Here is a 27,567-nt window from a genome sequence, read left to right as displayed (position 1 = left end):
CACAGGACACCAATTTAATGAAGTAAAGAAGGCAATATAAGACATAAATAAGGAAATAGAAATAATAAAGAAAAACCAGTCAGAATTACTAGCAATGAAGAACACAGTTAATGAAATAAAAAACTCTGTAGAAAATCTCACCAGTAGGATGGATGAGGGAGAGGACAGAATATCTAAGCTAGAAGACTAGGTGGCAGATCTAATACAGTCCAACAAAGAGAAAGACAAACTTATAGAAAAGTATGAGTGGGAATTTCAAGATATTTGGGACACTATGAAAAGATCCAATATAAGAATTCAGGGCACAGAAAAACGAGAAGAATTCCACTCCAAAGGCATAGTAGGCGTCTTCAACAAAATCATAGAAGAAAATTTCCCCCAAATTGGGAAAGAGGTGCCAATGCAGATACAGGAAGCCTTTAGAACCCCAGCCAGACAAAACCTGGAAAGAGCTTCTCCTCGCCATATTATAATCAAACTTCCAAACACACACACCAAAAAAAAAAATATTAAAAGCAGTTAGAGAGAAAAATCAAGTTACCTACAAAAGCAAGCCCATCAGGATTACAGCAGATTATTCAACACAAACTTTAAAAGCCAGAAGGGCTTGGAGTGATATATTCCAAGTTCTGAAAGATAACAACTGTCAACCAAGGTTACTTTATCCTGCAAAGCTATCCATTCAAATAGACGGAGAAATAAATACATTCCACGACAAAAGCAGGTTAAAGGAGTATTTGAAGACAAAACCAGCTCTACAGAAAATATCTGATAGAATCCTCCAGGCTGAAGAAAAGGAAAAGTACACATATAAGGAACCTAGAAAAAACAAGCAATACTCAAATACTAGTTAACACAAGAGAGCACAGGTAGAACCGGAACCACAAAAAAAAAAAAAAAAAAATGGCAAACATAAAAATAATAATCAAAGCTATTTGAAATAGGCTTCTAGTCACTGTATTACTGAATATGTTTAGTGTCTTGAGAGAACAGACTTTGTTCTAGAGATAATATAGTAATAATTATTACAAAGATATTTAAATATAGTAACTTCATTTTTACTTATTTTTTTTAACTTCTTTAAAATTATGTTTGTGGGCTGGAGAAATGACTAAGCAGTTAAGGTACTTGCCTCCAAAGCCAAAGGACCCAGGCTCAATTTCCCAGGACCCATGTAAGCCAAATGCACAAGGTGATGCGTATGTCTGGAGATCAGTTGCAGCAGCTGAAAGCCCTGGTGCACCCATTCTCTCTCTGCCTCTTTCTCTCTCTCAAATAAATAAATAAAATAAAACAATTATTTTTAAAACCTTGCTTGTGTTGGGGCTGGAGAGATGGCCCAGCAGTTACATTGCATGCCTGTTAGGCCTAACAACCCAGGTTCAATTCTCCACATAAAGCTAGATGCACAAAGTGGCACATGCATCTGGAGTTCATTTGCAGTGGGTAGAGTTCCTAATACACAAATTTTCTGCCTCTCTTTTTGCAAATAAATAAATGAAAATTTCAAAAAATTATGTTGGTACTGGGCATGGTGGCTTATACCTTTAATCCTAGCACTTAGGAGGTATAATAATCACTGTGAATTCAAGGTCAGCCTAAGACTACATAGTGAATTTCAGGTTAGTCTGGGCTAGAGTGAGACCCTACCTCAAAAAAAAAAAAAAAAAAAAAAATCAGGCACACGCCTGTAATCCCAGCACTTGGGAGGCAGAGGTAGGAGGATTGCTGTGGGTTCAAGGCTACCCTGAAACTCCTGAAACTACATAGCTAATTCCAGGTTAGCCTGGACCAGAATGAGACCCTACCTTGAAAAACCAAAAAAATAAAATAAAATAAAATCAGCTCTGGAGAGATGTCTTAGCAGTTAAGGCACTTGCCTGCAAAGCCTATGGACCCAGGTTCAATTCCTCAGTACTCATGAGAGCCAGATGCACAAGGTAGCACATGAGTTAGGAGTTCATTTGCAGTGGCTGAAAAAAAGAATCCGGGGCTGGGGAGATTGCTTAGCGGTTAAGGAGCTAGCTTGCAAAGCCAAAGGACCCAGGCTTGATTCTCCAGTACCCCTATAAGCCAAATGAACAAGACATATGCATCTGGAATTCATCTGCAGTGGCTGGAGGCTCTGGCCCACCCATTCTCACTGTCAAATACATAAATAGAAATATAAAATAAAGATCAGGAGCTGAAGAAATGGCTTTGCCATTAAGGCACTTGCCAGCAAAGCCAAAGGGCCCAGGCTCAATTCCCCAGAACACCATGAAGCCACATGCACAAGGTGGTGGAACATGCATCTGAAGTTCATCTGCAGTGACTAGAGGCCCTGGCATGCCCATTCTCTCTGTGTGTCTGCCTCTTTCTCTCACTCAAATAAATAAATAAAAATATTTTTTTTAAAAATCGGTGCTAGACAAGCGCCACATGTTCTCTCTCATATGTGGATCCTAGTTACAGATAATTGGGCTTCTGCGTGAGAATGAAAATACTTAGTAGCAGAGGCCAGTAAGTTAAAAAGGAGACATAAAGGGTAGAGAAAGGAAGGGAAGAGGATACTTAATAGGTTGATATTGTACATATGTAATTACAATGAATGTAATGGGGAGGTAATATGATGGAGAATGGAATTTCAAATGGGAAAGTGTGGGGGTGGGGAGGGGAGGGAATTACCATGGGATATATTTTATAATCATGGAAAATGTTAATAAAAATTTTAAAAAAAAATCAGTGCTGGAGAGATGGCTTAGTGGTTAAGGAGCTTGCCTGCAAAGCCAATCGGACCCAGGTTCGATTCCCCAGTACTCCTGTAAGCAAGATACACAAGTCACATGCACCTGGAGTTCATTTGCAATGGCTAGAGGCCCTGGTGTGCCCACTTTCTCTTTCTCTCTCTCTCTTTCTCTCCCTTTCTCTCTCTCTCAAATAAGTAAATAAATTTAAAAAATTTAAATCTATATGTAAATCTATATGGGTGTGGTGGCATATGCCTTTAACCACAACACTCGGGAGGCAGAGGTAGAAGAGAAAAAAAAAACTATATGCATGTCAAAAGGACTTTTACGTGAGACAGGGTTTCAATGGATATGGTTTTGGGTTTTGTTTTTTTTTTTCCAGGTAGGGTCTCACTCTAATCCAGGTGGACCTGGAATTTACTATGTAGTCTCAGGTTGGCCTCAAACTCATGCCAATCCTCCTACCTCTACCTCCCAAGTGCTGGCATTAAAAGCATGCGACACCATGCCCAGCCCATGTATATAGTTGTGTATCCTGCTTTTTAAGTCTTCACATTATTTTCTTGTGTTAGTAATAAGTTTTTCTTGAGCCAGATGTGAGTGAGACTTTATAGTAGAAAAAAATTCCTTGGTAGGGCTGGGAATGGAATTCAAGGGCTTCACTCCTATTAGGTAAGGAATCTCTGAGTAAGTTGATCTCATGCCATTCCATTTGGCACATGTGTATACAACTCACAATTGGACTTTCAATTTTATCTTCCCTCCCTTTGTGTATATGGAAACCCGTGTGTGTGTGTGTGTGTGTGTGTGTGTGTGTGTGTGTGTGTGTGTGTCTCTGACTATATCTCCATGTACTTAACATAAGAATCTAAGGACCCCTAAAAGTTTCTGATGATTCAGTTCAGATTGAATTCATCCAGGTGTGACACTAGGGACAGTTCAAAGGATTCAGCAAGAAATCAATCATGAACAACCTCAAGGCAAGGAATGAAACACAGAACTTCCTCCATTAGCCACAGTGGAAGGAAATAAGGAGAGAAGAGTAAGCATCTGGCCAGATGCTGGCCTGGCTGATAACCTGTTTCTGGTATAGCCTCAGTCCAAAGGAAAGGCAGGGGGCATGTGGCTAGGAACTCTAAGGTGTCCCAGCAGTCCACCAGCACTGCCAGCCTCCTTTTAGGCGTATACCCTTCCAGCGAACTGCTTCTCCCTTTGCACTCAGTTGGCTTGCTTCAGGAGCCCTCCTGACCCTTTCTCCTGGAATTGGAAGCAGGACACACAGCCATCTGGCCTCCTGCCCCACAGACCTCCAGCCAGGAACCCCTTCCCCATCAGACCTTTGCTGGTAGCTTACTTGGGAGGTTCTCAATTGTGTAACCATCACATGAGCATACACATGCCATATTAGTCATAAAGATGTTTAGGAAATCCTACTAAAGATTTTGCTTGGCTGGTGAGATGGCTTAGTGGTTAAGGCATTTGCCTGCAAAAACTCAGGACCCGGGTTCTGTTCCCCAGTACCCATGTAAGCCACATGCACATAGTTACCCATGTGTTTGGAGTTCACTTGCAGTAGCTAAAGGCCCTGGTATGCCCATTTTCTTACTCTTTCTCTCTCTCTCTCAAATAATAAATTAATTTAAATATAAGATCAGGGCTGGAGAGATGGTTCAGTGGTTAAGGTACTTGCCTGCAAAACCTAGCCACCTGGGTTCAATTCCCCAGTACTCATGTAAAGCCAAATACACAAAGTGGTGCATGTATCTGGAGTTCATGTGCAGTGGTTAGAGGGACTGGTGTGCTCATTCTTTTTCTCCTTGCAATAAAAAAGATTACGGAATCTCATCAAAAAATAATAATAATAAAGACATTGCCGAAATCCAGACACATCTAGTCTGACACTAGCTTCCCACTGCACAAACCTAGTAATTCTTTCCCTACTCATAAGAGAAATGAAAGTTAGCAACTGTTTTCCTCTGGTGAAATGCAGTTGATTCCAGTTAATAATGTGCCATTTCCAAATGTTTACAAACTACTAAAGTCATTCTAGATCTTGATACCAAAACCTGAAGAGGGGGGAAAAACTACAGCCAAAGCACAGATGATGTAAGAGGCTTGTGTGAGTTGTTAGAAGCAGGAGCAGGAGCAGGAGGGAAAGAAGAGAAAGACTATCATCTGATATGTTCAAACTTGCTCACCTATAGTGGGGTATTAATTACAAGAAGGGAAAGACTTAATTATTAACCAATTATTTTTCCTGCCATTAACAAAGCTGATGGCATCTTATAATAGCAGGAAAAACAATTACAGACCCATCTCTCCTGAATGTAGGTGCCAAAATTTTAAGTAAAGATATTAGCAAATTAAATCCAGTGATGTGTAAAGAGGATAATAAATCAGGAGTAAGACAGGTTTACTCCAGTAATGTAATGTTTGAATCAACATGAAAGAATCAGTGAATTTCAGAGTGAAGGAAATCAGTCATATCAAAAGATAAAGAAGGGCTGGAGAGATGGCTTAGCGGTTAAGCGCTTGCCTGTGAAGCCTAAGGACCCCGGTTCAAGGCTCGGTTCCCCAGGTCCCACGTTAGCCAGATGCACAAGGGGACACACACATCTGGAGTTCGTTTGCAGAGGCTGGAAGCCCTGGCGCGCCCATTCTCTCTCTCTCCCTCTATCTGTCTTTCTCTCTGTGTCTGTCGCTCTCAAATAAATAAATAATTAATTAAAAAAATATATATTGTATAAAATTACCTCCAAGCCATGTGTACACAGTACTTCTGAAAAGTAAATTAACTTTATAAAAAAAAAAGATAAAGAAATTTTACTGATTGATAAAGGAAGTCTATAAACACTAAAAAATGTAATGACCAGGCTATGTCCTCCATCCTCAACCCCAATACCATGTCAGTGATCAAATGAGGGCCTCTAGCATGCTAGGCAATGCTCTACCACTGAGCTCCTCCCAGCCCCTAATGAACAGTTTTGAAAATCTCCAGACCAAGAAGGACATGAGAATAGCCACAATACTGGCCTAACCTGATCCGTGATGTCCCAACCACTAAAATAAGGCAAAACAGGACACAGAATATGAAAGATTCAACAATGAGTACATAAAAGTACCATCATTCATAATACTATAATTGGGTAGATTATATTCTAGATTCCAAAAGAATCTAGAATAAGAATAATTAGAATGAGTGAATTTATAGTAAGGTCAACATCCAAAGTTAATTCTATTTTTCTATAATTGTAGGTAAAATAAAAGGAGATCTGGTTGGTTTTTGTTTGCTTCGTTTTTCAAGATAGGGTCTCACTCTAGCCCAGGCTGACCTGGAATTCACTATGTAGTCTCAGGCTGGCCTTGAACTCACAGCAAGCCTATCACTGTCTCTGGAGTGCTAGGATTAAAGGTGTGTATCATTACCCAGTTCAATGGTTTTGTTTCTTTTCAAAAATTTTTTTTTACTTTTAAAAAATAATTTTCCTTCATTTATTTGAGAGAGGGAGAGACAGACAGAGAGACAGAGAAAATGGGTGTGCCAGGGCCTCCAACAGCTCACTGTTGGCCCTAAAACATTACAGGCTATTGCCAAGGCTCTTGGTTGCCCACCAGAACTAGATCATGGTAACACCTACACTATTGCTGAAGACACCACATGATTGGGCTGCAAGGTCACTGAAAAATCAAGCTGGAGCTGAGCTAGAAGCTTCTTCCCTATTGACTAGCGGTCAGGATCCTGAAAAGAGCTATGCAGCCTATTGGGGGAAGAAAATCATCAGTGGTGCTGAGCAGCAGTAGACCCTACAAGCTACATGGCTGGCCAGCCAGGCCAAATGTACCAACTAGAAAAATGGTGGCATATCGGTTATGGGGAAACTAACTGCTCTCTGCTTGGACTTGAGGCCTGCTCCATGTGAGGAAAATCCTACCTGGTACTGAAAACTTAATGAAGCCTATGGCTTGGAAGGTCATAGGCCCTAAGGGGAACAGTTACTGTTGTCTGACTAAATGGATATATTATGTTCACTAAACTGTCCTCTAGATACTTATGTTTATATTCATGTATTAAATGCTATTCTCACTTTTGGTTAGAGAAGCTTTTCTTTTCAGATAGTGGTGACCACTGGGGGGGGACTCAAAACTCACCAAAGTGCTGAGAAGAAGGGACAGGGTAGTGTTCAACACAAAATAAGATAGCTCTATCCACACCCTCCAAGGCTCAGGGAGCATTGCAGAACAGGAGGCAGAAAGAATGTAAGAGCCAAAGGAAGTGGAAGAGTGCTTACCATGCTGCCTTCCAGATACAAAGTGGTCTATCTGATATTCATAATCTCACAGTAGCTATTACTACTTACAAAAGACTTACATAAAAGGAGGGGGAAAATGATGACATCAAAATAGAAGACTAAGGGCTGGAGAGATGGCTTGGTGGTTAAGGTGCTTGCCTGTGAAGCCAAAGGACCTCAGTTCAATTCCTCAGGACCCATGTAAGCCAGATGCACAAGGCGGCACATGCATCTGGAGTTCGTCTGCAGTGGCTGGAAGCCCTGGCGCGTCCATTCTCTGTGTGTGTGTGTCTCTCTCTCTCTCTCTGCCTCTTTCCCCCTCAAATAAATAAATAAAAATAAAATATTTTTTAAAAGAAGAAGACTAGTTGGAAAGAAGGGATTCAATGAAGGGGGATACAGGAAGAAGGAAAGAGAGAGGGTGGAGAGAAGGGATTATGATTATGGTATATTGTTTATATTTATGGAAGTTGTCAATAAAAAAAATCTTTTTAAAAAAGCCCTTAAGGGAGGTGTAGTGGCACCGCCATTAATCTCAGCATTTGGGAGGCAGAAATAAGAGGGTCACAGTGAGGTTGAGGCCACCCTGAGACTATGTAGTGAATTCCAGGGTCAGCTTGGACTAGAGAGTAAGACTCTACCTCGAAAAACCAAAAAAAAAAAGTCAGTTCTAAACTATAGATTCACTACAGTTCTATAAAATGTGTGAGAAGCTAAGTATAACTGAGACACTCTTGTAAAGCAAAGGGCTTAATATGACCAGATATCAGCTTATTTTAAAGCTATTGCAATTATATCAGCATAGTATTAAAGCAAGAAAAAAATGGGCCTAGGGAATATGAAGTCCAAGAGCAGCCTCATAAGTCTGCCACAGGTGAGTGAGAAAGGAGCCTTTTCACTAAGTAATACTGAAGTGATGGGATGACTATACTGGATTAAAAAAAAAAAAAATTCTACATGCATCTGGAGTTCATTTGCACTGGTCAGAGGCCCTGGTATCCATCCATTCATTCATTCATTCTCTCTCTCTCCTTGCAAATAAATACATAAATAAAATATTTTTTAAAAATTCTAGTAGGGTGTGGTGGCACACACTTTTAATCCCAGCACTCGGGAGGCAGAGGTAGAAGGATCACCATGAGTTTGAGGCCACCCTGAGACTACATAGAATTCCAGGTCAGCCTGGGCTAGAGTGAGACCCTACCTCAAAAACCAAAACAAAAATTCTTAACCTTTAACTCACATTAAGAACAAATATAAATTCCAGCAAGATTAAAAACTAAAAGAGAAAGATAAACAATAGTTTCTATAAGATAACATAGAAGACTAACTTCCTGACTTGTGTATAGGCAAAAGGTTTTTTAAATATTTTTTTATTTTTATTTATTTGAGAGAGAGAAGGAAAGAGAGAGAATGAGTGTACCAGGGTCTCCAACTACTGCAAACAAACTCCAGATGCATGTGCCACCTTGTGCATCTGGCTTACGTGGGAACAGGGGAATCGAACCTGTGTCTTTAGGCTTCCTATGCAAGTGCCTTAGCTGCTAAGTCATCTCTCCAGCCCCAGGTTTTTGTTTTTGTTTTTGTTTTCCTCTTTTCCTGCAGTAGGGTCTAACACTAGCCAAACTGGCCTAGAATTCACTATGTAGTCTCAAGCTGGCCTCAAACTCACAACAATCCTCCCGTGTCTATACTGGGATTAAAGGTGAGCACCACCACACCTGGCCTAGGCAAAGTTTTTTATTGTTGTTGTTGCTGTTATTCATTTAAATATTTTATTATTTATTTATTGAGAGAGACAGGTAGAGAGAATGGGCAAGCCACATGTAGCCACTGCAAATGAACTCCAGAAGCATGTACCACCTTGTATATATGGCCTACATGGGTAATCTAACCTGGGTTCTTAGGCTTCACAGGCAAGCACCTTAACTGCTAAGCCATCTCTCCAGCCACAAGGCAAAAGTTTTAGACAAGATATAAAAAGGTCTAACTGGCCAGAGGAAAAGTCTGATAAATTGGATTATACTAAAATTAACTTCAAGTAGGACTGCAGAGATAGCTTCATGGTTAAGATTCTTGCCTGCAAAGCCAAAGGCCCCAGGTTCAATTACCCAGGACCCACATAAGACAGATGCACAAGGTGGGGTATGCATCTGGAGTTTGTTTACAGCAATAGGAGGTCCTGGCACGCCCATTTTCTATATGCCTTTCTTTCTCTCTCTCTCAAATAAATAAATAAATAAAAATTAAAACAGGGCTGGAGAGATGGTTTAGCAGTTAAGCACTTGCCTATGGAGCTTAAGGACCCCAATTCGAGGCTCAATTCCCCAGGACCCACATTAGCCAGATGTACAAGGTGGCTCATGCATCTGGAGTTCATTTGCACTGGCTGGGGGCCCTGGTGTGCCCATTCTTTCTCTCTCTCTCTCTCTGCCTCTTTCTCTCTCTGTCACTCTCAATTTAATTAATTAATTAATTAATTAAAACAGGGCTGGAAAGATGGCTTAGCAGTTAAGTCACTTGCCTGAGAAACCTAAGGACCCAGGTTCGATTCTCCAGCCAGATGCACGTGGTAGTACATGCATCTGGAGTTCGCTTGCAGTGGCTAGAGGCCCTGGCACAGCCATTCTCTTTCTCTCCCTCTCTCTGCCTCAAATAAATAAATTAAAATAAACCAGAAAAAATTAAAATTAAAAAAATTTCAAGGGGCTGGAGAGATGGCTTAGCGGTTAAGTGCTTGCCTGTGAAGCCTAAGGACCCCGGTTCGAGGCTCGGTTCCCCAGGTCCCACGTTAGCCAGATGCACAAGGGGGTGCACACATCTGGAGTTCGTTTGCAGAGGCTGGTAGCCCTGGCGCGCCCATTCTCTCTCTCTCCCTCTATCTGTGTCTGTCATTCTCAAATAAATAAATTTTTAAAAAAATTTTAAAAAAAAGTTAAAAAAAATTCAAGTAGCTGGGAATGTATCTCAGTGTTAAGATGCTTGTCTAGCACGCAAAAGAGCTTAATTCAGTCATCAAAAGTCATTACGAGTAGTTGAGCAACTTGCCAGCAAAGCCAAAGGACCCAGGCTCAATTCTCCAGTACTCAAGTAAAGCCAAGGTCGTGCATGCATCTGGAATTTGTTTGTAGTGGCTAGAGGCCCTGGCATGCCCATCCTCTCTCCTTCTCTTTAATCTGCCTCTTACTTTCTCTCCCTCTTTCTCAAATAAATAAATAAAATATTTTTTAAAAGTCATTAAGAGGGCTGGAGAGATGGCTTAACAGTTTAGGTGTTTGCCTGCAAAGCTTAAGGACCCATGTTCAATTAATTCTTCAGGTCCCATGTAAGCCAGACACACAAGGTGACACAGGTACACAAGGTTGCACTTGTGTACAAGGTGGTGCAGGTATCTAGAGTTTGATTACAGTGGCTGAGGCCTTGGTGTACCAATTCTCTCTTTCTCTCATTCTTTCTCCCTGGGAGGCAGAGGTAGAAGGATTGCCATGAGTTGAAGGCTACCCTGAGACTACAAAGTGAATTCCAGGTCAGCCTGGACTAGAGTGAGACCCTACCACCAAAAAAAAAAGGGGGGGGGGAGGAATTGACTGGGGACCTGGAAAGATACTGGTCAAAGGATACAGAATTTCAGTTCAAAAAATAAATTCAAGATTATTGTACAATGGGCTGGAGAGATGGCTTTAGTGGTTAAGGTGCTTCACCTTAACCACTAAGCCATCTTTGCAGTGCCCCAAGAAGTTTTTTTTTTAATTTTTTTTTTGTTCATTTTTATTTACTTATTTGAGAATGACAGACAGAGTGAGAAAGAGGCAGATAGAGAGAAAGAATGGGCATGCCAGGGCTTCCAGCCACTGCAAACAAACTCCAGATGCGTGTGCCCACTTGTGCATCTGGCTAACGTGGGTCCTGGGGAATGGAGCCTTGAACCTGGGTCCTTAGGCTTCACAGGCAAGCACTTAACCTCTAAGCCATCTCTCCAGCCCCCCCCCTTTTTTTTTGTTTTTTTTGAGGTAGGGTCTCAATCTAGCCAAGACTGACCTGGAATTCACAATGTAGTCTCAGGGTGGCCTTGAACTCACAGTGATCCTCCTACCTCTGCCTCCTGACTATTGGGATTAAAGGTGTGTGCCACCATGTCTGGCCCAAAAAAAGATTTTTAAAAAAGCATTCTTTGCTCTGGGTCTAGGGTCTCCAGAGGAGTCTTAGTTCCCCTGGGTCCTCCTCTTGTCTACCAGCAAGGCCTCTTCCCCTCACAACCTGAAATAACACTGGTGCATGAGTATGTGCCACCTTGTGAATCTGGCTCACATGGGTATGGGGAATCAAACCTAGGTACTGGGTAATTGAACCTAGGTCCTTAGGCTTTGCAGGCAAGTGCCTAACTACTAAACCATCTCTCCAGCCTGCTTTTTTTTTTTTTTCTTTTTTAGCTCAATGTATTTATAACTCCAAAAAAGGCACCATGCCAAACAGTCAGACAGCCTGCCAGTATATGAGAACTATTATGGCCATGAGTTGGTGTCAGTGTCAACTGGGGCTCCTTTTGCACAGTAATAACAGTAACTGTTAAAGTAGCTCACATCTATTACACAATTACATGGTTCTGGGCACAGAGCTGAAGGACTTACATGCCTGACCTCCTTCAGTACTCACCTCAATCTGGAGGTGGACACAATCATCAGCATGGACCACTAAGGAAAAATGTTTCTGAGCTCAAGAGTTAGCTGCTATTTTGAGCATTTCATGAATAAACTAGATGCATAAGCATTCAATATTTATTTTTTTTTTTTTTTTTTTTTTTTTGGTTTTTCGAGGTAGGATCTCACTCTAGTCCAGGCTGACCTGGAATTCACTATGTAGTCTCAGGGTGGCCTCAAACTCATGGTGATCCTCCTACCTCTGCCTCCCAAGTGCTGGGCTTAAAGGCATGCGCCACCACGCCCAGCTCTCATTAAATCATTTTTAAACTTACTTTTAACTAAGAGTGAGAAAAGGAAAGCTTGGCTAGATAGAGCTAAACTGAAAACAAGACTCCAGGTTATTGTGTGTATGAGCCTGACCTTGCATATGCATGAGGGGATGGGTGTGGGAGTGTGTGCATTGCATGTGTATGTTCATGTAAGTGAGTCTCCCTGTGCATGTGGGATGTATGTGCCAATGCAAGGTGGAGGGAGGGATCTTCCTTCCAAGAAGGCTCCAGGCTGCCTGCTGGCCACAGACCAGGCATTCCAGTGAGTCCAAGGAACCAGTCTTTCGAGAACCCTGCCCAGGTCACAGTAAATCAGCCCTGCAGCATAGAAGCCACTCTGATGGTAACCTCTGGGGAATGTTCCAGTGCTACTAGGCTTAACCCCCAGAAAAACAGAATGGCACTACACACTCAGCTTCAGGGCTCACCTTCCTGCCCACAAACACACACAGGGCAAAACAAGAGGCCACTCCTGAGGATGCAGGGATAAGAAAGAACTTCATTTCCTATCTGAGAAGCAATCTGAAGAAACTACGCTGTGTCTCAAAAGCGGGCATTGTGCATAGGCAATGATATCAACATCAAATAGTCAATGAGAAAACATTAGCTATAGCCATCCTTTTTGCCCAGGGCCATGAGGACACTAGGGAACCTATGTAGCCCTTACATGCTCTGGGCAAGTTCTGTTCAGAAATTCAGAGAAACCATAAGCCCACATGAAAACTAAGAGCATGTGTGAAGACAAGCAAGGCAGCCTGTGCTTTCCCATGGGCTGGGGGAAGGAAGCAGGAGGCCCTGCCGAAGTCATGCACCAAAACAGTGACAGAAGAACCTGGTTCATTCTCCTCCTTCTACCCACACTTCTATGGCTGTGTTCTTTCAGTGAAGGCTAAACACACTCATTGGTCCAGCCCTAGGAAGACTAAGGCTGGAAGGTAAATATAACTCAAGGTGCAACAGGTTTCTTTCTCAAAGATGCCCAGCACATTCAGTGTGCCAGGCTCATCCCCAGAACAGCACTAGGGTCAGAGGAAAAGCCCAATGCTCTGAAAAATAGTCACAACAGGAAGTACTTTTGCCCACACTTGGGACCAAGGGCTTATGAGATCATTTCCTACCCAACAGTCCTTGTCCAAGTTCTCCCTCAAAAGGACTGAAGAAGTGGCAAATGCCATGTCTCTCCATCCTTGAATATCCAGCTGAAATGCCCCTCATTTTATTGCTTCCTTGGGATTCCTTCTACTGATAAGACAAACCTCCTTCCAATGTCCCTTCCCTTTAGCCACTGCTCCCATAGGGCACAGTTCTGTGGTTTTCTGTTTTCGGCACTCATCTATCTATTTTCAGGGCGAAAGCTCTGTTCACTGTTCCCCATTCAGACCTGGGTGTCACTGGAGACATCACTGGAGCTGGTGCTCCTAATTAAAAGTAGAAGTACGCCCAGAAACTCTTATTAGGGCCCAACACAAGGCAGCACCTTCTTCCTACGCACAATCAATAGCTTTAAGAGAGGCCAACAGTAGATCCGTGAGACTGCTGTGTCCTGGCTCCTCAGTACAAACCAGCCTGTATGCAGCAAAGGATGCATTAGCCTGCTCCACAGGGTCCTGCTCCTGCCCACAGCATGACACCAAAGAGAAAGTAAGCAGCAGCCTGGCTGGCAGAAGGCCTTGTCAGCTGCCTGCACTGGGACCTCTGCCCCATGCCCACAGTGCCAACCACATGAATGCAGCAACTGTTACTCCCAGATACACCTGCCCCAGACAGCTCCTCCAGATAACTCACTGACTGATGCGGAGCTGATGGGCATCAGGGTATATATAACTGCCTTCACCCTACACTTATCCCTGAGCACTGTGGAGCTCAACTGTCCCATTGCGGGCTGTTTTCTAGGCTTCTCCATGCTGCCACCCCAGCACTATCTTGACACCTTCTTACCATCTTCATTTTGCGACACTATATAGCATGGTCCTGGTCTCCCTCCTAAGCCCCACGTGGATATTTTCACCTGTACACTTGTTTAGATGTTCTGCAAACGAAGATTTGCCAGGCCTGGGGACTCATGCTTATAATCTCAGCACTTAAGAGGCTGAGATAGGAGGACTATTGTGACTTCAAGGCCAGCTGGGCCACACGGAAAGTTCAGGATATCATTTGGGCTATGGTTTGAGACCCTGTCTCAAAAAATAAGGAAGGAAGGAAGGAAAGAAGGAAGGGAGGGAGGGAGGGAGGAAGGGAGGAAGGGAGGAAGGGAGGAAGGGAGGAAGGGTAGAAGGGCGAGCTGGACATGGTGGTACACACCTTTAATCCCAGCACTTGGGGGGAGGCAGAAGTAGGAGGATTGATATGAGTTCAAGACAGCCTGAAACTACGTAGTGAATTCCAGGTCAGCCTGGACTAGAGTGAGACCCTATCTACAAAAAAGAAAAAGAAAAAAGTCATACTCTTAAAATGCCCAGGTGGTTCAAGGGCAGTTTGAGTGTGAGAAGCTCTGGTGTGAACACAATACTAATAGTGAGTAATACCTTTTTTATTGTTTGTTTGTTTTTTTGAGGTAGGGTCTCGCTCTAGCCTAGGCTGACCTGGAATTCACTATGGAGTCTCAGGGTGGCCTCAAACTCACAGCAATCCTCCTTCCTCTGCCTCCTGAGTGCTGGGATTAAAGGACTGTGCCACCATGCCTGACTTTCATTTTTTTTTTATTTGGTAGGGTCTCATTCTAGCCCAGGCTGACCTGGAATTCACTATGTAGTCTCAGGCTGGCCTTGAATTTGTGGCAATCCTACATCTGACTCCCAAATGCTGGGATTAAAGTTGTGCACCACCACACCATGACCAGCTTTTTTGGGGGAGTGGGGTGGGGCGGGTGCAGTGGTTCAAGGTAGAGTCTCACTCTAGCCCAGGATGACCTTGAGTTCACTATGTAGTATCAGAGTGGCCTTGACTCAACAGCAAAAATCCTCCTACCTCTGCCTCCCAAATGCTGAGATTAAAGGCATGTGCCACCATGTCCAGCTTTTTAATTTATCTTTAATTTTTAAATTTTTTTGGTAATCCCTTTTATTAATCTCCTCTTTCCCCCATCTTTGCCAAATTGCCTTTTCATCCTTTCTCTACCACAGTTAAATAACATCATTGATCCAAACCATAAGCCAATAACCTCCAACACTCACCTCACCCTGCCTCAGACCTGTCCTATCTGTGAGCTCTTGGTTTTAAGTCTCTCTCTTTCTCTGGTAGACTGACTTCTGTGAATGGACTGTTTTATTCACCTCTGACTCTCAACAGCAGCACTGCATCAGACACACAGGCTGCAAAAGTTTAATTTTTTTTTTTAACAAGTACATGAGTGGGAGGTGGGGTGTGGGGATAAGTTACTGAAGGTGTGTCAATGACAGGAACCAAGAGTGAATGCAAAAATCATGCAGTGTTGTTGTTGTTTTCTCTTGACTTTATAGCTGTTATGGGAATAAAGTTAAGTAGATGGGAAAATCTTACATGGCATAGTTGGAAATATGGGAGGGAATTTTAATGAAAATATTTCTCGCTTGCTTTCCTCTCCAAATTATATCCCACTTACTTACTGAAAGGAGCAGAAACAGGTCCATGGTCATCTCATAGGTCAGTGACCAAGCAGGGTGGAATTTACACCCATTTCTGGCTGGGTGGAGTTTATATCCAGCTCTTATAGTGGTCCAGAAAGTTATAAGGTGGGTGGGGCAAGATAAGATGAGCTAAGTGTCTGGGAGGGACAGGAATGCCCCTGAGGGAGTGGCACAGGAAAAGGTAGATGATGGGTCCAAGGTGGGGCTTAAGCCCAGCTCTACAACTTCTATACAAAGTTCATTTATGACTCTGCTTTAAGGTCTGCAAAGCCTCTTAAGTGAAGGCAAAATGCAAGCTGGGCCACGAGGCCCTGGGCACTATTCCCCTATGACAAACCCTCTCCCAACACTCAGTGCTGCAAATAGTTCTAGGCGAGGTTCTATTGGAAGGACCAAAGTTCAAACTGCATGAATGTGGGCGCCTTTGATTAACTGGCATGTCTTCATGCACTCGAAGGTCTTACTCTTGAGGTCCGGCGGCACCTGGCATTATGTCATGCCCATGGCAGGGAGTTCAACAATGCTCACTGCCTTGAGCTAGGAGGCAGATGTAGCTAGAGGCTGGAGCTCTTTGTTTTAGTTCTGGGGAAGCCCTGTGCATGCACTGACTTCCAGTGCCAGAGCCTGCTTCTAGGTGTGCAGGGGCAATTGGGTGACTCACCTTAATGAGGGAGCCTGTGTAAACTTCCCATGGCGGAAGACCGCTTACTGGCTGAGAAACTGAGGCACAGGGAAAAGGGACTCAATCATCAGACTTGAGGCCCAAACTGCTTCCTGCCTGGAATCATGACCACATGTGTGGTTCCAGGAGCTCCTCCAGTCTCTCCTGGTGCAGATGGAGATGCTGAGACTCTGACAACACACAACACCCACTGTGGTTTATCCTTCATCAGCCTTTCCAAAACCTAACACTCTTAGGGTAGAAACAATTTTCTCTCAAGTGTGAGGTCATTCACTTTCTTATTCACTCAATGATGTTTTATTGAGGTCTTAGAATGTGTGCAGAGAATCAGTGGTCAGAACACAAAGCTCTGACCTTTGGAACTTATATTGCAGTGGGAGGAGACAGGCAGCAGACAGCAGCAAAAAGCAAACTGCAGGGCTGCTGGTGAGATGTGCGATGAGAAAAAGGCACCACAGGGTAGGAGAGACCAGGGGTATCAAGTGGGATGTGGGGGTTACAGGCTTAAACAGGATGACAGCAAGGCCTCGCTGAAGTGAGGCTGAAGCAGCATGAGAAAGGGAGTGGACCACCCTGACTTCTGGGGAAAACACTCCTGTCGGAGAGAGCAGCTAGGGCAAAGGCCCCAGAATAGGAGTGCCCAGGTATGTTCAAGGAAGGGGAGAGTCAGCAGGGCTTGGCATACAGTCACCCATTTGTTTGTTCACTCATTCATTTGTTCAACTAACATTCCTGAAGACCCATCTCATGGCAAGACACTCAGTGGTGAAAACACTAATAAGGCAAAAACCCTCCCTCAAGGAACTTATAATAAAACTGTAGGGTGAGGGACAAAAAGACCCTAAAAGAACTACAGGCATTTGCTTGCAGATCTACACTATAAGCCTTTTGCTGTGTTTAGTTCTAACACACAAAAAATGTAACTTTTCCTTTTCTCCTTTTCCAATCTTTTCTTCAGACACTGTCCAATATCCTCGGTGTGCGTGCTCTGATAATCTGGGCTTTTTCACTATTTTCTCTGAAGACCACCCCCCACCATCCTATGCAGCTGCTTGCAGCCCTCCATTGCTGACCCTGATGCAGTCATGACTTTCTAGCATCCATCTTCCAGTAGCTGCTGAGAGTTAGTTTACCTGAGTCTTCTCTCTCACACCCTAATAAAATTGTCCTTGGGCTTCCTTCTGAGTCAATTTCTAAATTCGCTTATTAATGAGACTAAGGACCTACAAAAGGGAACTGCTCCTACCTTGGGCCCCTGGGAAGCCAGACCCTGGCTAGCCCCTCCCTGGCAGTCAGTCCCCTAGGATCTGTCTCCAAGATGTGCCTTGGCACTGCCCTCCCAGGCACAACTCCCACTTTCTCCAGGAAACCTCCCAGGTATGGTGGCTCTCAGCTCTGAGCACCAAGGCGGCTTTTCTGGAAAAAATAAATAAGTAAAAGCAGGGGCTACTCCAGGGGTCATTACAAGGATGGGATGAGGCTGCAGAGCTCCTCATATCCAAGGCAGTTTACAGAGCAAGGTCAGGGGATTCTCAAACCCTCCTGGTGGGGAGAGCGACTATGGAGTCCTGAGCCCCACTCTCTGACACCTGAAGCATTGCCCCTGTATGCTGGGCCTTCACCTACGCTACTCTGCTGGCATTTAGTTCTGTCCTCAGCCTCAAAGAGGATTCTTAAGGTGCTGTTTGTTACCCAGAAGCTAGAAGCGGTTGACAGGTTAAAAAAATAAATAAATAAAAGAAACCAACAACAAAAAGAATTACAGATGCTAGGCACTGTGGAACATGTTTGCAATCCCAGCTCATAGGAAGCTAGGAGTCCAAGGCTAGCCTGGAATCTATAGCAAGAAAATCAAAACAATGGGCTGGAGAGATGGCTTGTCTGCAAAGCCTAAGGAACCATGTTCTACTCTCCATATCCCATGTTAGCCAGACACACAAAAGTGAAGCAAGCACAAGATCACACTGCCCACTAGATGGTGCAAGCATCTGGCATTTGATTGCAGTGGCTGAGGCCCTGGCATGCCAATTCTCTCTCTCTAAAAAATAAATACATAAAAATAAATTTTAAAAAATCAAAACATAGGGCTGGAGAGATGGCTTAGCGGTTAAGCGCTTGCCTGTGAAGCCTAAGGACCCCGGTTCGAGGCTCGGTTCCCCAGGTCCCACGTTAGCCAGATGCACAAGGGGGCGCATGCGTCTGGAGTTCGTTTGCAGAGGCTGGAAGCCCTGGCGCGCCCATTCTCTCTCTCCCCCTCTATCTGTCTTTCTCTCTGTGTGTCTGTCTCTCTCAAATAAATAAAAAAATTTAAAAAAAAAATCAAAACATAGCCAGGCATAGTGGTGCATGCTTTTAATCCCACCACTGGGTAGGCAGAGGTAGGAGGATCTCTATGAGTTCGAGGCCACCCTAAGACTACATAGTGAATTCCAGGTCAGTCTTAGCTAGAGTGAGACCCTACCTCTGGAAAAAGAAAAAAGAAAAACAAAAAACCAAAAACACTACAGCCAAGCAAAAGGACTCTGGCAGAGCTAGGCCCAATACCTGTATCCAAATTTGGGGTGGAGAGTCCAGAAAAGACCCTCAGAAAGTCACCCCAGCTCTGACGTTGATGCTGTTGACAGCACTAGCTATGCCGCGCTTCATACCTGCTTCTCACAAAAAAAAAGAAAGAAAGAAAGTGAGAGTGAGAGAAAGAAGCCTTCTAGACACTAAACCTGGAAATAAGCCTTTTCAGTTGCGGGTGTATACTAGGTGTGTTGCCACGTCCTGGGGAGCCTCAGAATAGAATTATTTGCCAAATGGAAAGACCTAGGAGAGGCCACATGGTGGAGCAGCAAACCTGCACAGAAAGACATAGCACCATACCTGATGTGGTGACTGGTGAGGTTTCCAAGACCTCTGGGCATCAGGAAGGCATAGTGTAAAGCTCAGGGCCTGTTCATAAGGGTGACCAGCTGCATCACATATTTCTAAGGCGGCCTGCTGCACAAAGCAGATGCCATTAGAGTCTAGTGGGTGTTGGTGGAGAGTTGGGCTCAACAAAGCTCTGGCCTAAGAGACGCCAGCTCTGTTTTCCCAGCATAATGAAAGAGTTCTCCTTCATAGGACAGAATAGAGTCCAAAGATGCCAAGCCAAGACTCAAGACACTGCCATACAAGAGAGCTTAGCCTTGCAGGAGCTAGATGCCAAGATAGATCAATCCATACTGCTTAAGACTAGACTGGCTGAAATGATGTGGAGATGCTGCTGGGTATGTCACCAGTCACCACCTCAAAGACTACAGAGGTAGGGAAGGAAAGGCTGTCCTGTGAGTCCTCATCAGGTTCCTAACCAAGACACAGGGAGAAATCTTCAGGATCCCAGGCTGCTGGTAGGGTGGGAGGGGGGAATGAGTGAGGCACACTCCTTGCTGCTCCTCTGTACCAGCTGAGTCCCTGGGTAGAATAAGCTCTTGATTCTGCACCTTCAAAGCTCTACCAGTAGGCATCTAGGAGTAAGGTTGTGACCCACACTATCTCCTGCCCTGGTCAAGGCATCCATACCTCTGATGCTGAGTTTGCCTAGCACACTTAAAAGGGAGGGTACCAACCCACCACTCTTCCCGGACTCTGGCCCAAACCTGACCTGGCCTGGCCAGCTCTTCCCTCTCAATCCCACTCCAAGGCTGTCCTCCATTCTCTGGTCCAGAAATGACCCCAGGCTTCCCCTTAGCTGGGGTTCAGAAGTGGTTCCCAGCCCTAACTTTACCTGAGCCTCAGCCAGCAGCAGCTCTAGCTAAGGCAAGAAGGTTGCCCTGGGGTTTAAGAAGGGGAGTTCCTATAGGATGGCCCCTCTATCCAAGATTCTTTTAAGGAGCTCCTTTCTGCCTCTGTACCCCCTTCAGCCTGGGAGGGTTTTACTCCATAATTACCTTGTTTACTGCCACTCTGACGACTTCAGGGTGCAGAGGTGGGAGGAAGGCTTTGTTGGGTGTAAAGAAAGGGGTGTGTGTCCTGAGCTTTGAGACTGGGGAGTAAACCTTCCAAGTGCCAAGCTTCAGGTCAGCCATCCAAGCACACATGTGATTGGGGGGGGGGGGGGAGGCAATGCAAGGCCAGCTGAAGATTCCAGCAAACCACAGGAAGCAAATTTATGTTTGGCGCCTGGGAAAGACAGAACAATAACTCAAACTTGATCATCTTGCTTCTGCTGAAGAGTGGAAAGTGTTACTTGGCATCATTCTGTGCCAGGAACCAACTAGAGACCTCCCAACTCTGCTGCTGTGGGCTGGGGCTCCAGTGAAGGCACTCCCCTGCTGGAATACCTTCCAGAACTCCAATGTCACCACAGACTTATGGCCCACCTCTAGGGCCCCAAATACTCCCACTAGTCAGCAGGGCCAATAGCACTGACAAACAGAACCACCTGCTGAGCCACAAGCACACCCTCGGCTTCCTCACACGGAGGGTCTGTCCCAGTACCAAGCCACTCCATCCCTCCTCAAATGTTCCCTCCCCTGTGACAGTTTCCCCAGCCAGTCCTCTAAATCTCCATCAGCCTGATTGGCCTCTTTCCAGGCATTAGCCTCACTCTTCTTTCCTCTATCCCCTCCCACAGGCCTTGCTCTATCCTGCAAGTAGGCAAGGGTGTCTTTCTCAGCTTTGTTTCATCAGAAGCACAAAGCACAATACCTACTAGAAGGCAAATGCTTAAGAACTGTTTCTACTGCACCTGATAACATTCTCCTCAGAGGCATAAGCAGTAAATGGGCAGAGGGGCAGAATCACACAAATGAACAAATCACACAGTGAAACCAGCAACCCCGGAACATGCAGGAGCACCAGAGCTGTTACAGAAAAGCAATGTTGCGTCAGTCCTTACCCTTCTTGAACTCCTCCAGCATGGCATCCAACTTAGTGTCATGGAAGACAAAATGTACCGGGTGATTGTAGAAACGAGTGATAGTCTTAAGTGGGGTGCAGTCATCAGGGTCCACAAAGGCCAGGTCTTTGACGTAAAGAATATCTACAATATTGGATCTCTCGTCTTCAAACACAGGAATGCGAGTATAGCCACTTTCCATAATCTCCGACATTCTGTTGAAATCCAGAATGGCATCGCTGGGGATCATGAAACAGTCGTGGAGCTGTGTCATGACATCCTCCACAGTTTTGGTCCGTAGTTCCAGGGCACCCTGGATCATATTTAGCTCCTCTTTCACCAGGTCATTATAGGGCTCTGTCACCTTCAACATCTCCATCAGCTTCTCCCGATTGTAAACAGTGCGAATCTCCTGACCCAAACAAAAGTCCAGGAGCTTGCTAATGGGAAAGCTGAGGGGGAAGGTGAGCAACATGAAGATTTTGGTGAGAACAATGGTGTTGGCACCCACAGCCAGCCCATGTCGGGAGCACAGGGCCTGAGGTACGATCTCCCCAAAGATGACAATGCCAATGGTGGAGGAGGCCACTGCCATAAGGCCGGACCCAATGAGGTTGTCCAGAAGGATGGTGAGGGAGGTGTTGACTAGCACGTTTCCCAGGAGCAGGGAGCAGAGCAAGTAGTTACCCTTGCGCCGAATGGGCTCTATCTTGCGGGCATATTTTCTCTCCTTCTCAGTTCCACAGTTCTGCACGATGCGCAGCTCCATTGGATCCAGGGCCATAAGCCCCAGGTTGAGGCCAGAAAATATGCCTGAAAACACTAGAAGCACCAAAACGAGGAGGATGTGCAGCCAAAGGGGAAGGAACCTTCCTGGCTCCTCCACCATGAAAAGGAGCGAGTCCTTGTCGGTCCACTTGAGCCAGGGCCCGCCGACCCGGGTTCGGGTGCATAGAGCGTACAGCTTCATGTTCTCACTCCTCCGGAGGAACTTGGTGAGCACCACCAGCATCCCGGACGTGTTTCCGCGGCTCACGTTGACCAGCTGCTGGACCACCAAGTCCTTGGTGAGCTCCAGGCAGTTGGTGGTATTTTGGACCGTCTCGGAGTCGTCCACCTCGGTGAAGGAGATCAGGTTGCTGGAGATATCGCCCAGGCTGTGGCCGTAAAGCCTCAAGTTCACCGTGCTGCCCTCGGACACGAAGATGATGCCATCCGGGTTCATCCCACACGACTTGTTGCAGCTCGCCAGCCTCATGCCCAGGATCGCGCTCTGCTGGGGGCTGCTCTGGCCCCTGGCCCCCCGCGCCCACAGCAGCACCAGCGCCGCCAGGAGGAGGCGCCCTCGGGCCGGCCCGCCGCCCGGGCACCCGCCCCCGCCCACCGGCGCCATGTTGCTCAGCTCTGCCGCCGCTCCCCGAGCCCAGCCGCGCGGCCCGCTCGGCGCCGCAGCTCCTGCCGCTCCGCCGCCGCCGAGCCAACTGCCCGGGCCGCTGGCCTGACGTCAGGTCGGAGCCCCGCCCGCCCCGCCCCTCAGGCCCCGCCCGCCCCGCCCCACCGCCTCACGCCCCTCATTTGCATGCGACGCCCCGCCCCGGGCATGCGCCCCCCCCGCCCGCCCTTCCTTAAGGAGGTCTGCGCGCATAAGGTGGAGTGGCGCGGCCAGGTGCGCGGGAGCCGGGGCCGGTGCCAGCCCCGCCCTCCGCCTCGGCTCCCTGCCTGGCTTTCCCCTGCTTTCCCGCGGGGGCCAGCTCCCCTACGCTGAGATTTTGTCTTCCTGGCCTCGCGAGCTCTGCTTCTTCCTTGTCTCCAACACCCTTTTTTGTGGGCAAAGCGAGAAAAATGCTTTTCCCGATTTAGAAAAAGAAAAGAGGAACCAGAGGGATTAGGCTGGCATTGCAGCCTGCCCTCGGAGACTTTCCTGGCCTCCTCACTTTTGGGGGGTTTGCTGACTTTGTACAATGTAGGTTCCACGCCCGCTAACCGACTGCTCACATCTGCCCCGGGGCTGCCTTGCGCCCTAGGCAAATCTGACCTATGTTTATCTCCTCTCATTTCCATTTGGGCACAGGTTTTTATTGAAAACCTACCATGTGCCAGACATTGTTTCAGGCCCTGACAGTATAGCAGAGGCTAAATTCAGGCCCTCTGGAGTTTACAGCAGAAAGCAGGCAATAGACAGGTAAACACCTATGTAATAGTTATTGAGTCTTCCCATAACTAAAATAGATATTATTTCCATTTTGCAGAGGCGGAAACTGAACGCGAGCACAATTCTTACACTTTCGCATCACTAATCTCTAGACTTGGGCTCCTCATCTGTAAATATCAGTAAGAATTATTAATTTGGAGCCGGCGTGGTGTCGCATGCCTTTAATCCCAGCACTTGGGAGGCAAGAGGTAGGAGGATCGCCTTAAATTCAAGGCCAGTTTGAGACTAGGACAGAGGAAGAGGCAGATAGAGAAAGAGAATGGGCGCGCCACTGCAACCGAACTCCAGACGCGTGCGCCCCCTTGTGCATCTGGCTAACGTGGGTCCTGGGGAATTGAGCCTCGAACCGGGGTACTTAGGCTTCACAGGCAAGCGCTTAACCGCTGGTTTTAAATTTTTATGGCAGGAAGAATGCTGGTTGAACTTGTGGGAACAGTTGGCTTACACATGTAACATGACAGAGAAACTATCTGTGAATAGTCTTCAGCTATGTCGTAATGATAGTAGTTGTTGCCTGCCCTTGCAGAACTATTCCCCTAACCCCAAATTGTGGTGACTGGCTAGTTGAGGCAGCTGCATGTGGAAATGGCAAAGAGGTGTGGCTGCTGGCCTCGCCTTGAGATCACCGCTTCCTGGGCTGCCCTCCCTCAATGTCATTTGGCAGCTATGAATGGAGAGTCAAGCATTCAGGGTGTGTGGGGATGACCACAGCTGCCTGCCCTGTGAGGGGAAAGACACAGACAGACAAACATCCTTACAATAATTGCAGAGGTAAACCAGAAGGTCAGGGACCAGGTTGACCACTGGGTCTCTCTGTAAGCCTTCTCCCAGCCCTGAAGACACAGAAAGCCCTTTCTGTCTGCCTGTACCAACACTAGTGTTTATTTTTACTTTGCTATACAGTTTGCCAATAAAAGCAACAATCAATACAAGCCTCAAAAAGCCTAAACAGAGAGGAACAAACATGCAGTGTTGTGGAGGAGGTGTGGTGTTAGAGGGCTGACTTAAAGCTCTGGTAGCAAGGGCTGTGGACTCTACAAACAGCCAGCCTGAGGAAGTTCCTGTGAGTAGGTGCTTCTCTGGCATCTCCCATGTGTCCATCCAGTAGGGCAGTGTTTGGAGTACAGGAGCGTCAGATTGGACATTGGCCAAGATAGGACAAAGGCAGAATCTTGAATTCACTATTTCCTCCCAGTCTCCACCAACCAGAAAAGCCACCTGCAACACCTCAAAGCAAGCCCAGCTCCCAGGGGGTCTGCTACCAAGGCCTTCTCGATTTTTCCAGTTGTTCTTAGCCCCAGTGCCCTCCCCCTCTGCCTTAGAAACTTTCCCATTCTATTATTGACCAATTACCTATTTTTATTTTGCCCTTTTCATGTTGTCTGAACTCAGAGCTCTGTAGGTAAACACTGACTGGAAATGACAGAAGCCATCAAAGGGAAGGAAAAATAAGCTTATGAAGGCTGGAGAGATGGCTTAGCGGTTAAGTGCTTGCCTGTGAAGCCTAAGGACCCTGGTTCGAGGCTCAGTTCCCCAGGTCCCAGTTAGCCAGATGCACAAGGGGGCGCACGCGTCTGGAGTTCATTTGCAGTGCTGGAGGCCCTGGCGCGCCCATTCTCTCTCTTCTCTCCCTATCTGCCTGTTTCTCTCTCTGTCACTATCAAATAAATAAATAAAAATAAACAAAAATATTGTATATATGTAAGTACAATGATTGTGATGGGGAGGGAATATGATGGAAAATGGAATTTCAAAGGGGAAGGTGTGGGGGGGAGGGAGGGAATTAACATGGGATTTTTTTTTATAATCATGGAAAATGCTAATAAAAATTAAAAAAAAAAAACAAGAAAACAACAAAAAAACAAAAAATAAAATAAAAAAATTATTTAAAAAAATAAGCTTATGAGCTACTTGGGTTACAGGTAATAGAAACAAAAAAGGTGGAAGCAATGACGCTGGTCTGCTAGGAAAAAAAATAGTCTCTGTTAAAGTCAAATTAATTACATCTACTCACAGTTGGATTCATCATGATTAAGAGAATAAAAGAAGATTCAATGAGTACAGAAATGAAATTCTTCTTTGCCTCTCAGGGCCTGAAGTCTAACAGGGAAGACAGGACATGGCTCTGTAAGAAAAATCAATTAGGGCCAGCTGTGGTGGTGCATGCCTTTAATCCCAGCAGCAGCAGAGGTAGGATCACCGTGAGTTCAAGGCCACCTTGAGACTACATAGAGAATTCCAGGTCAGCCTGAGCTAAAATGAGACCCTACCTTGAAAAAACAAAATAAATAAATAAATTAGGGCTGGAGACATGGCTTAGTGTTAAGGCACTTACTTTACTTGCCTGCAAAGCCAAAGGACTCAAGTTTGATTCCCCAGAACCCGCATAAGCCAGATGCACAAGTTGACACATGGGTCTGGAGTTCATTTGCAGTGGCTGGAGGCCCTGGCATGCCCATTCTCTCTGTCTTTGTCCCCTTCTCTCCCCCCCCTCCCTCTCTCAAATAAATAAATTTTAAAAATAAATAAAATACAACAGGGTAAAACAGTGTTATAGAGAATAGAATTATGTAACCCAGTAGAGAAGTTGTCATTGAGTAAAGGTATTTAAATAAGTTAGTTGACTTGGAAGAGAAATTTTCAGGTTGTTGCTAGAGAGCAGTAACAAAATGATTCTTTTTCAGAAAATATTTAATTTCTTCATAAAAATAAGTTGGATATTTATATAAATATGTAATCTAATAATATACAATGGAATAAGCATAATGTATAGAATTCTGAATTTGACAACAGATTAGTGAATAAATGAACAAATGATTTCAAAAAATAAAGAAGATTAATACAAGGTAATACACTAGAGATTTTGGAAGAAGTTAGACTTGTGATTCAGTGGCTGTGGCTGTAGCTAGGGCATCTGCCGTACTGAAATACCTGTCCCATTGAGTTGTGTAGACCATATAGGGAAAGGGATCTAGACATGCAGAGTCAGGAAATCTGAATGCATATGGGATGTGGCTCACAACCAGGCTATAAGACTGGCCAAAGAGCAAAGGTGAGAGTTGTGCGTGGTGGCACATGCCTTTAATCCCAGCACTCAGGAGGCAGAGGTAGGAGGATCGCCATGAGTTCAAGGCACCCTGAGACTACATAGTGAATTCCAGATTAGCCTGAGCTAGGGGACCCTACCTGGGGGGGAGGGGAGCAAAGGTGAAACCTCTGTCCTTGGGGGAACAGAAGAAGGCATTCTGTACCTCAGAGCCACAAGTGCTTATCACCTGACCTGTCTCTATTTGAAAGGAAGTAGTGTGAGGGAAGGTCAAAGCACTCCATTCATGAAATCCTTGGATCTTTGTGAGTGTAGACTCTAAGACTGATATACTTGCCACTCTTATAGTTGAAACCACTCTGTCTTGGTTCTGTGAATGCAAACGGTCTTAAAGGTTTATCCCTTCTTTGTTTGTCCGTGGAACCATGCTAATACCAGGGGTTGAATGATGAACAAGAATTTTAAATTAGCAACCTAGTATCTAATCCTTCCAAGCTGGAGTCTCAGCTCTTTTACTTTCTAAATCCCCAGGACAGGGCCGCTGTGGGGTAGAAAAAAACTGCCGTTCTGCTGGTGGTACCCAGAGATCAAGGCCTGTCCTAGCCACACACTGAAAGTTCACTGGGGATGTGCTATAAACCCTGGTGTTAGAAAACCTGGTTGATGCTGGGCATGGTGATGCACTCCTTTCATCCCAGCAGCTAGGAGGCCGTAGTTGGAGGATCATCATGAGTTTGAGGCCACCCTGAGACTACATAGTGAGTTTCAGGTCAGCCTGTGTAAAGCAAGAACCTACCTTGAAAAAAGGAAGGGAGGAAGGAAGGCAAAGAGGGAAGGAGGGAGACAAAAAGGGAGAAAGGGAAGGAGAGCTGGAGAAATGGTTGCCTGCAAAGCCTAAGGACCCAGGTTCAATTCCTCAGTACTCACATAAGTCAGATGCACAAACTGGCACATGTATCTGGAGTTCATTTGCAGTGGCTAGAGGCTCTGGCACACCCATTCTCTCTCTCTGTCTCTAACAAAATAAAATAATTTTTAACCCCCCCCAAAAAAAGACCCAGGCAAGGTGGTGCACGCCTTTAGGCCCAGCATTTGCGAAGCAGAGGTGGGAGGATCGCCATGAGTTTTGAGACCACCCTGGGACCACATAGTGAATTCCAGGTCAGCCTGG

At 45.5% G+C, this 27,567-nt stretch overlaps 1 protein-coding gene across 1 annotated transcript in view; it reads right to left on the bottom strand.

Moving 5' to 3' along the window:
- The window catches only part of Cnnm4 (cyclin and CBS domain divalent metal cation transport mediator 4), a 50,236-nt gene extending 27,705 nt beyond the window's left edge, over positions 1-22,531 (bottom strand). Inside the window, exon 1 of the mRNA XM_045147748.1 lies at positions 21,139-22,531. Coding sequence (XP_045003683.1) covers positions 21,139-22,531 — 1,393 coding nt within the window. The remainder of the gene's footprint in view (positions 1-21,138) is intronic.
- Between the last annotated feature and the right edge of the window lie 5,036 nt (positions 22,532-27,567).

Source organism: Jaculus jaculus, chromosome 4, assembly GCF_020740685.1.
Source record: "Jaculus jaculus isolate mJacJac1 chromosome 4, mJacJac1.mat.Y.cur, whole genome shotgun sequence".
Taxonomy (NCBI): domain Eukaryota; kingdom Metazoa; phylum Chordata; class Mammalia; order Rodentia; family Dipodidae; genus Jaculus; species Jaculus jaculus.
Note: the sequence above shows the minus strand (reverse complement) of the source record. Positions and strands in the feature narration are given on the sequence as shown.